The sequence below is a fragment of the Pseudorca crassidens genome, chromosome 19, assembly GCF_039906515.1.
Source record: "Pseudorca crassidens isolate mPseCra1 chromosome 19, mPseCra1.hap1, whole genome shotgun sequence".
NCBI classification, from domain to species: domain Eukaryota; kingdom Metazoa; phylum Chordata; class Mammalia; order Artiodactyla; family Delphinidae; genus Pseudorca; species Pseudorca crassidens.
The window spans coordinates 54678542-54688770 of NC_090314.1; the positions used below are offsets into that span (position 1 = coordinate 54678542).

Sequence of the window (10229 nt, forward strand, 5' to 3'; positions counted from 1 at the left end):
CTGCGGCGTAAAAATCAAGTCTGCTGACCGTGCGTGACACAAGGGGCCAACCCTCCAGCTGGGAGGTCACCCCAGAGGGCCCTGGCCCTTGGCATCGTCCACATCAAGTAGCACAGGGGGAGGACAAGAGGAACAGGAAAGTAACCCCCATCGTTGGCCTATGAGGCCTGGGGTGAGAGACCCCAAGAATGAGGGGCTGACGGCCTTCGTCAAAGGGTCAGGGCACAGCCCGCTCAGGCCTGGAGAGGGCAGGGGAGCAGGGTTACCCAAGGCTGCGGGATTAAGAGACCCCTCCTGGGAAGCCACCGCGGCGGCCCAGGTGTCAACAGGGGAGCTGTGTGGCTGGAGAAGCCATCTCTGGCTCGCCCACCCCGCTCCTCCCCATGCAGAGTGCTGGGCAGAGGAAGGAGGGAGGTGCGGGGAGAGAGAAGGAAGCGGGAGGAAGGGGCCCCAGTGGGGCGGGCCGCCGCCCCGATGCCTTGATGCTTGATGCCTTGATGCTCTGGACTAACACCTGCTCAAGGGAGCGATGGAGCCAGAGGGTGTGACGGAGGCGGCCCGGACCTGCACCCAGGGCTGGGGGGCTGCTGGGTGCCCCCCGAGGGCCTTCCTGGTCCCCGCCCGGCCTCCTGCTGCTCGAGCTCACTGGGCTCGCCAGCTTGCACCTACGACCCGGAAGAGACGAAGCAGGACACAGGGCCGATGGGAATGCTCGGAAGTGGCTCTGGCTCAGGGGGACGGTAAACTGGGAAAAAGCCAGGACACGAGGTGTTCTGGCCCGGGTGCCTGCCCTGCCTGGGGCTGGTGTGGCCTGGCGCAGCCTGGCCTGAGGCTCCCATTCCTGGGGAAGAGGTCCCCCGGGGACACCCTCTCAGCACTTGCAGGGGCCACTGTTCCTGAGCTACTGCCCCCCCCACCCCACTGCTCTCCTCCCCCATCGGGGCCCCTCTATCTCATTCCCACCCTTGGAAGCATCTCAAGGCCCTACTCCGAGGCCCTCTCGCCACCATTAAGCTCGCTTCTAACCGTCCCAACTGCAGGAATAAAAGGTCACCATTGTCAGCATAAGCATCTTTCAGCCTATTAGGCAATTCCCTTTATGGAATTTTCTAGACTAAATTTTCCCAAATCTTTTCACTTGTACCCGGAAACTGTATACTACGGAGAGGGATTAGACAAAAAGGGGGGGGGTCCATTCACCGTTGGAATTATCAACTCAGCAAACTGACTTCTCAGTTTTCCTATCCCAATGCCCCAACGAAGAGCCACAGCCCACAGCCTTCCGGGGCCCGTGACCTTCTGGCCCAGCCCTTGGGACCCGGGCCTTCCCCGCACACGGGTGAGGCCCCAGTGCGGAAGAAGTCTTATCCTTGAGGTGGGAGACTCTGTGCTTTAATGGTCGCTCATGTGCGGGGCGTGGAGTACAGCATGGCCGCCCTGCCCCACTCGGCCCGCGGCACCAGAAACCCCTCCTTGGGGATGGGCTCCACCAGGAACTCCACACGGCCATCCCGGCCAGGCTCTGCGGGTGCCACTGCTAGGTCCACTATCCGATACCGGTTGACAAAAGCCAGGCCCAGGAGCGTGGGCTTCTCTGGCTCCGACGGCCCCCTGCAAGGAGAGTCACCTCCTGACCCTCGGCAGCAGTGGATCCGGAAGCATCGGACGTGAGGGAGGAGGTAGGCCCAGTGCAGAGTACAGCTGAGCCGGAGCCCAGCGGGGCCGCTCTCCCCCTCGGAGGCGGCCGGCTGCCAGCGCACCTGCGAGACAGTCACGGCCTGCACCTGAGGCAGAGGCGTCAGCAGGCTATTGGCATCCACCACCTGCCAGAAGAGAGAAGGCTCAGCACGGCCCGAGAGCCCAGGGCTGGTTGGAGGGCGCCTGGCCCTGCAAGGTCCACCCCCCGCACCTCTGCCCCAATCCCCCCGGGCCAGCGGAGGCAGCAGGGGGGCGCTCGGCCTCATCTGCAGCCAGACAGATGCCCCAGCCGAGCCCCAGCCGGCTCCCTGAGATAGCTCACCTGGATCTCTCCAAGGCGACAGACAAAGTTCTCCTCCTCCTGGCTGCCCGGAGGCCGGGAGAAATTAACGAAGAGGGCCTGCAGGAGGCAGCCCCGCAGATTCACTTCGTAGCAGCTGGGAGAGGCAAACAGGCCGGTCCCAAGGGGCCTCAGCTCGGCACCTTCAGACTGGCTGCTCAGAGGCCCCGAGCCACAGGGAGCTCCATCCCAAAGTGGATCCTGCGGTCTTGTGTCACTGAGCTGCCTGAAGTCCGAGGGGTCGGCCCAGGGCCCCTCCATTCCCGCCATTTCTGGGGTTTCTCAGTGGACAGTCCCTCACTCTTCAATCCCCACCCCAGCGTGGCCATCCCTGGCGGGGGATTCAACAGGAAGAGGAGGGACTCACCGCTGGACCCAGCCCCCGCTGAGCTGCTGGCCGCAGCGGCCCACCCATTTGGCCAGCTTGGTCGGGGGCATCCGGAGGGGTCGGGGACTGCGCCTTGAGCTCGTTTCTGCTGGGGCAGGAGACACAAGACTTTAACAAGGAGAGTCCAAAGGAAACCGCACTGGGAGGTGTCACTGAATCGGGAGCCGGGGGCCCAGCAAGACTCCCTGGTGGCCCCAGGTGCTCTCGGCCCGATGGGCTGAGGCCTCAGGAGAAGGGGAACAGGGAGGAGAGGAGGAAAATTCAGGGATGGATGACCAGGACTGGCCCATGGACATCCTCGCTCTCAGGGCGCAGCTGCACAAGACCCCCCATGGGAGCACACCTCCACCCGCACCGCAGGGCCACAGCCCAGAGGTTCCAGCTGAAGGGCGAAACTCCCTGTCCAGGCCTGGACCACAGCAGTGCCCCCAACCCCAGCTGCCCCCGCACCCCATGCAGCTTTCTAGCTTCCTCCTCCCCGAGACGTCCCCTGAGAAGGCAGAGGCCTGTGAGGAAGGAAGGAGCCATCCCCTCACCGCTCAGCGCCGAGATGCCTCCCACGTGACAGCTGCCTGCGTCCCCCGTGGTGAGCTCCAAAGCCACCCCCACAGCCGAAGGTCCTTCTAGCTTGTACACCATGGACAGGAAAACCTTGGGCGGCACTGGGACCTGCAGGGAGAATAACCTGGAGGAGGAAGGTCCTGTGATGAGAGGCCACAGGGAAACTGCTGGGAAGCGGGACTGTTCTGGGTCCCATCTGCCAACTTCTCCCTCCAGGACGGGGAGGGGGAGCGGGCTGCCCGCGAGGCCAGCCTCAGGTCTGCGAAAAGAAAATGCACACAAGAGTGTGCAGGTAGCTGACGCTACTCTCCTGGACACTCAGAAGCGGTGAAGATGGTAAACTGTATGTTGCGTGTTTTTCACACAATAAAACAAAACCCCGGCTCTGTACTCACTCTGGCCTCTGCTGCCCACCTGCCCAGTTAGGCGACTGACATGGACGATGGGGGAAGCTGACAGGCCCTACGTCTCAGCCCCACTCACTCACCTACCTCACAGACACGTTTCCAACCTCAGGTGGAATCAGCCCCCGGATAAGCAGAGAGCTGCCCCCGTTCCAGGCATCTTCCAGGCAGCAGTGCATCTTCACCCAGCCCCGTCCGTCCCCTTCCAGCCTGTGCTCTCCAAACAGGGGCTGGATTTCCTGGGCACTCAGGTGGTACCAGGGCCCCACGGCCTCCTCCTGAAGAAAGAGACAGAAGTGGAGGGAGGGCAGGGGGCAGACGGAGCCGTCACGCCCAAGGCCCCCCCCACCGGTCCCAGGTGAGGACCAAAGACGAGAGAGAAGGCAGCCCCTTCGCCAACATGCGGCACATCCGGGAAGCCCCTCGCCCCCGGCCACCCAGCACGGGACCCACGCACCTGGCCATAACAGACTCTTCGAGTCCCCATGCCCAGGCAGAAGGAAGAGACAAAGGGCAAGGAGCAGATGCTGTGCGTGGGCAGATAGCGTTCCAGCAAATTCCAGAACCTGCGGGGAAACGCATGGAGACTCAGGTCCACAGAGGGCTCCGTTACGCCCTGAACTCACTCTTGCGACTCCAGTCTTCCTGGCACTCCTTCCTGAGTGACCGCAGCCCCCCACTGCAAGTCTGCAGGAAGTGGTCCCTCGGGGTACCCAACCTTGGTCCTTCCTGCGTAACTAACTGGTCTCCACGACCCCCAGGAGCAGCCAGGGCAGCTGAACCCCTTGCCCTGCCTTAACCCCACCCCCAGGGGAGCAAGGCCAAAAGCTGGCGAAATCACCTGAGACCCTCCCTGCCACGGGCCACACTCAGGCCCCGGGACACGCAGGACTCACTTGTCCTGGTTCTGGAAGAAATCCCCCTTCTCCAAACACTCGTACACCCAGCCAGGTGCGAACAGAGCCACCGAGAACCCGTGCTTCCGGATCAGCTCCAGTGACTAGGGAGACAGCAGTCAGGGAGATGACCCCGTCCCAGCAACCAGCGTCCACGCATGGCGATGGGGGGTTTGGGGAAGCGGGGAGCCTGGAAAGGGAGGCAGGAGCCCCAGCGCCATTCCGGGCGTTTAGGGCTCGACCCTGCAGTTCTGCAGCCGCCCAGAAGAGGGCGCGGGAGGCGGGGAGGCGCAGAGGGGAATGTCCGAGGGGCAGGGGCCAGCACGGGGGGCGCCCACGGGATACACGTCTCTCTCTCACTACACTTCACACTATATTATCAGCCTCACAGGGGGCGGAGAGAATCTTCAGTTATTGGATTAAATGTATTCACTTAAAGCTTAATTAATGAGTTGAGAACGTCCCCACGGCGCCCGGGAAGGGTAGGATTGACAGCCCCGGGACAGGCTGATTCCCCACTTATCCCACACCAGGTGCAGCAGCCCCCGCGGGCCCCTCTTCTCTTTTCTCACTGCTGACACCGCCTGCCTCGCCAATAAAACCTCACTAGTTATCAAACCAGCAGTTCCCGAAACTGTGGGAGTTCCACCTCAGTCCTTCGCCCTGGGCTAAGGAAACACCAAAATATGCCCCCCGGCTTTCCTCTGAGTCCCCGTTCTCGCTTTACAATGCTAGCTCAGGGCCCTGCAAGCACGCAGTCCAAAAGCAAGTAAAGCTACAGATGAGACCAGCAGTCGGAAGAGGTGCCTTGGACATTAACGCCTAGCTAAAAATGGTACCATCTGACTGCAGAAATGGGCTGCAAGGTAGGATTTTAGGGCAGACCTTGTTTCTTGTTGCTTCAGTTTCCCCACTCTGGGGAGGATCACTGCTGCCTCTCTTTCCCTTGAGGTGCAGATGGCAATGAAAGGTCCACAAGGACAGCAGGCACCCGGGCCACTGCCACCACCTCCCCGGCCTCAAAGGCCACCACCCACCTTGTCCGTGTGGAACCGGCCCCCGACGACATTGCCCCGGGCGAACACATCCACTCCCACGTACACGTCGGCCAGGCGCTCCCCAGCCTGCCCCAGCATCCGCTCCAGATGTTCCTCCCGCCAGTTATAGTTGGTGAAGAAGCCATCGCAGGAATCGAAGAAGACCCTGGGGGCGGCAAGGGTGGGCTGTAAAGCCCGGGCCTTCTCCCCTCAAGCACCTGCATCCGCTCAGCCCACAGACTGCGGGCTGCCTCCGGGACCCAGCCCACAGACTGTGGCCCGTAAAGCTGGGCACGGCCGGGCTGACCAGGCGCTCCTTCTCTCTGGTGGTGCTCGGGGTGTCAGACAACTCTGCCCGTCCCTCACTTTCCCCAAGGCAGCCATGCCGGCAACACCTCCGGAAGGCAGAAGGAGCTCCTGCCCCTGTCCAGGGGCCCAGGCCGCCCTCCTGCAGGCTCACCTGTTGTGCTCGTTGAGCTCATCCTGCCACGTGAGTTGCCCGCTGCTCACCACGCTATCATACCAGAGCACCAGGCCCCTGGGGACCTGTTGATGCAGCTGAGTGGTCAGGTACCGGAGGAAGTGGGGCACGTTCCCCACGGCGGCCAGCTGGAGACAGGGAAGGAGACAGACCTTCCGTGAGGCCCAGAGAGGTCTGTCGTGAGAAGCGCCTGGCACAGGACAGACAGGAGGACACTTAACCCCAGGAGCAAACGGGTCCTGGTCCCGGAAGCCCCTCAGCCCCACGGCTGTCGAGCAGAGGGTCCAGCCAGAGGTCCGACTTTCCGTTCTTTCTGAAGCAGGAAGGACATGGACACAGCAATCAGGAAACGATAAAACGCAATGAAAGGGGAGGGCAGCGTGAAGAGGAAGCCACACATGCGGCGCGAGCAAAGCAGAGGCCGCCTTGAAGGAGCCAGAGAAGCAAAGCTCAGCGCGCAAGGTTTCTGGACACCGCGCTGGAGAACATCCATCTCCCTGTGAAGAGGCAGAGGCGTAGGAGCCGGCTCTAACTGAGACGGAGGAAGTGCTGCCGTAGCAGGGACCGGCCTGATGAGGCCGAGGAGTGCGATGGAGGGTCCCCGCGGGGCACAGGGGCCGGCGGGCCAGGCGCCAGGGGCAGGCGTGCTCACACTCAGAGAGTTCTCGATGTTGATCAGCCAGCCATCGAATCGGAAAAACTGGGCAATCAGGACCAGCTGACGGGCCACCGCCTGGTATGAGCGCTCGTCCCCAGCCAGAAAGGCCTCACAGAGCCGCTCCCCTTCTTTCCATTCGGTGATGAAAGTCCCTGTGGGACGGGAGAGAAACAAGGTCGGGCCCGGGGATCATTTCCCCTCTGACCCAGCAGTTCCCAAGGTGTGGTTCCTGCACCAGCAGCGTCACTGTCGCCTGCAAACTTATTAGAATTTCAAATTCCCAGCGTCCCCAGATATCAAATGAATCGGATCCCCTGGGGGCGGGGCCCCAAAATCAGTGTTAGACAAGCCAGTAAATGATTCGGATTCAGGAGAAAGCTCGCGGAGCACTGCTCTCCCCAGGGGTGGACCACCTACAGCCCGTATCCAGCCCCCCACCTCTTCGTGTAAAAACGGCTTTACTGGATCACAGCCCAGCCCATTTGTTTGTCTATTGTCTGTGGGGGCTATTGTCTCTCTGGCAGTTCCAATAGTGACCCAGTGGCCTGGAAAGCTGAAAATATTTACTATCTGGTCCTTTCCAGAAAAAGTTTGCCTTTGCCTGTCCTAACCCATCAAGGCAGGTAAGGAGCTCTACCCAGTACGAAGCAGCCAAAGCCCAAGCCCTTTTTTTTTTTTTTTTTTTTTTTTTTTTGCGGTACGCGGGCCTCTCACTGTTGTGGCCTCTCCTGTTGCGGAGCACAGGCTCCAGATGTGCAGGCTCAGTGGCCATGGCTCACGGGCCCAGCCACTTCGCGGCATGTGGGATCCTCCCGGACTGGGGCACGAACCCGTGTCCCCTGCATCGGCAGGCGGACTCTCAACCACTGCACCACCAGGGAAGCCCAGCCCAAGCCCTTTCATCACTGGATCACCTGGCAGGTGTGCCAACGAGTCTGGCAGGGTTGGAGGCGGGTCCCTGGCTCTTACCCAGCACACAGACCCCATGCCTGTGGGCAGCGTTGGTCCAGCCTACTGGGGGGATGGTGACCGTGTGATGGCTGAAGTACACAAAGATGTCGATGTACTGCCAGTGGTAGAAGGAATAGGGGTTCTGCGTGGCTGAGCCCTGAATAAACCTAGTGAAGAAAGAGAACAAAGTCAGGACCCAGAAACAGACAAGGACACGACGACCCCACGGTGAAAAGAGAGGGCAATGGCGAGTGAGTGAGGATTCTCTTCGGTTCCATCCGGTCGGCGCTAACGGCACGCTTGCTGTGAGCCAGGCCCTGCCTAATGACTGCGCTGAGAAGCAGCATAGGCCACAGCCCGGACGTTGACAGGCTTGGTCACAAGGGAAGCGTTTTCACCAGGCCGTGCAGGTACCCCCCGCATGGGACCCGATGGACTGAGCGTGTCTAGCCTCAACAAGCAGACAAACACAGGACAGAAGGAAAGAGATGGGGAGGGGCTCATGCAGAGCTCCCGTGCCTGGGGTCCCACTCTATTCTGAGGTCAGCAGCTCCCCAGGACACGGCCTGCCTGCAGGTAAGGTTGGGGTTGACAACCACGTGAGCTACACCCGAGGTTACATCACCCGCCTCTGTCTGTACCTTGATGGCCAGCTCTGACTCAAGCCTTCCCAACAATCGTCATGTCCAAGATTGTTTTATGGACGTTTAAGATCTCTAGGCTGACCCCGCAGCAACCTGGAGGAAGCGCCCCCGGCTGCGGGGGGGGGAGGGGGGGGAACGACTCCAGAGCCAGTGGGCCAAGATGGAAGGGAGCTCAAGTGAGGAGGATGAAGAAAAGGAATCAGCTGAAGAACGAAGTTTCTGGGCCAGGCCATCTGAAGAGGGTCCCAGCTGTGGCGCCCTCTCCGGCCCCCCAGACTTCAGGTGCAGGTAGTCCCCAGAATCAAACAGTTTCAGAGCTGAAAGAGGCATCAGCTATTGCCTAATCCAGTGCCCTCTTCCTACAGACGAAACAAAGAGGCCTGAGTTCCTCTCCCAGGTGGTGGCAGTGTGGGCTGATGCCCCATCTCCCGACTCCCCATCCGGTGCTCCTGTCACACGGCATGCTCCCGCCCCTCCGTCCCCTCCCGCCAGGCGATGCCCTCGCAGTGTCCTCACTTGTCATCCAGGTACCCGCCCATCATGTCATGGCACATCAAAGTCCGGGGCCTCCTGCTGCTCAGAGGGGGCTGCCGACACTCGGGGGGCCCTAAGGCCACGTTAAAGCCGTCCTCCATGTTGGGCATCCATGCCAAGAGTTCCTCCAGGGAAGACAAGTAAAAGCTGATGGGTTTGGTGGTGTCCTTGTCATAATATCGAACTGGTTCAGAGGAGGGAAACAGCGAGGCATCAGTGGAAATTACGGGATTAATAACAGAAAACTTGAGATGGGGAGGGGACAGCCCTGTCCAGAAGCTCCAAGCGTGAACACGGACACAGGTGTTCAGAGCCTCAGTCCTTCTCACCTGGCAAAGGGTCTGGGGTAAAACTGACCACTTCTCGAAAGACTGCTTCTTCTTGATCCTCTTCAATTCTAAGCAAAGAAGGAGTTAAATTTCTTTTAAATAAAAGGGTAAAGAAAAAGAGCACTTTGAAGCCAACAGACCAGCCCGCACTTAGACATGCAGGGGGAGATGGCCTCGGGCTTACATTTTTTAATGCAAACTATGGAAACGTGCCTTTGCCCATTCTGTTCCCTCAAACTGGAACACCCTTCTGTCCATTCTCCACCTACTGAAATCCTCCACCTCCTCAAAGACCAGTTCAGATGTCCCCGCTCCAGGCACCAACCCCTTTCCTGCCCAGCATGGGCACGAATAATCCTAATTACACACGCTGGCCTGCCCTGAGCAATTAAAAATGCCACAGTCGGATCCTCTGCGCAGATCCACCGCCAGGGATGGGAGGCACGATCAACGCATTTCGCAGATGAGGATGTCAAAGCTTCCCGCCAGGGCGCCAGGATTCCCAGCCTGGCCCGCTGCTGAGGTCGCATCCCGGTTCCGAGACTCTGTCCGTGCCTGCTGCTGTGCGGGCTGGGGCGGCGGGCAGGACCCGCCGCCGACAGGGGACTTGGGGGCCGAAGATTGCTGTCCTGCGCCCGGAGCTCCCAGCGCGCCTCCCGGGGCCTGGGCCGGGCGCCCATCGACTCTGGCCCCACTGCCCGGCCGCGGGACGGGGCCGCAGGATTCGCCCACCGGTCTCTTACCCACCTCCTCTGCAGCAGCCGCCCGCCTGGCTGGGGATCCCGCTGCTCCTTCAGGGTCGCCGGCGCCCGCAGCCGCCGGCCCCGCCGCCGCGCAGCCGCCCGGGTCCGGGGGCCCGCGGCCTCCATGACGTTGCCCCGCCCGCGCCGCCCGGCAGCCCGGCTGCCGGCCAATCGCAGTCTGGAACCCGCCCCTGACACCGCCAGCCGGCCAATGGGGACTTCTCGGCGCTGATGCCCCGCCCCGACCGGGCTCCGGACAGACTCCCGGCTCGCGCCATGGGCTGGCTCACCTGCTGCCGGGCCTTTGTAGAGGAGGACGGTCTGGGGGCGGGGCCTGTGGAGGGGAGGGGCCGAGACGAGGGGCGGGGAGGGGCCGAGACGAGGGGCGGGGAGGGGGCGGGGTCTGAGCCCAGGGCTCCGGAAAGCACCTTTGTACCAGATCTGGCCTCGCCGGCCTCCTTTTGCAGATGAGCGATCTCCCGAAGGTCACGAAGTCAGTAAATTGTAGAAGCGATATCTGAACTCAATTCGTCTAATCCCTATTCAAAGATAATTTTCAGAAAAA

The 10229-nt window shown here is 61.3% G+C and overlaps 1 protein-coding gene across 6 annotated transcripts; it reads right to left on the reverse strand.

Annotated features, from left to right (window-relative positions):
- Window positions 1–1376: 1376 nt before the first annotated feature.
- Window positions 1377–9813, reverse strand: ENGASE (endo-beta-N-acetylglucosaminidase). 6 transcript variants are annotated; one of them, XM_067716008.1, is made up of 14 exons: window positions 9669–9813; window positions 8922–8989; window positions 8575–8776; window positions 7433–7581; window positions 6458–6615; window positions 5785–5933; window positions 5325–5490; window positions 4288–4391; window positions 3849–3957; window positions 3479–3669; window positions 2963–3111; window positions 2406–2511; window positions 2021–2135; window positions 1377–1823 (listed from the first exon to the last, which is right to left on the reverse strand). In XM_067716008.1, the coding sequence occupies exons 1-14, from the start codon at window positions 9788–9790 to the stop codon at window positions 1404–1406; spliced, it is 2208 nt and encodes a 735-aa protein (XP_067572109.1). In that variant the 5' UTR covers window positions 9791–9813; the 3' UTR covers window positions 1377–1403. The 6 variants fall into 6 exon arrangements, with proteins under 6 accessions (XP_067572109.1, XP_067572107.1, XP_067572108.1 ...); XM_067716006.1 differs by having other exon boundaries at window positions 2021–2264; XM_067716007.1 differs by having other exon boundaries at window positions 2406–2514.
- Between the last annotated feature and the right edge of the window lie 416 nt (window positions 9814–10229).

Coding starts and splice junctions, on each gene's coding strand:
- ENGASE (XM_067716005.1), bottom strand. CDS start 9,790: ATGGAGGCCGCGGGCCCCCGGACCCGGGCGGCTGCGCGGCGGCGGGGC. Junction 7,582..8,574: donor GGCGGGTACCTGGATGACAA/GTGAGGACACTG, acceptor TTTCTTCACTAG/GTTTATTCAGGGCTCAGCCA. Junction 2,515..2,962: donor AGGCATCTCGGCGCTGAGCG/GTGAGGGGATGG, acceptor CTCCTGCCCCAG/CAGAAACGAGCTCAAGGCGC.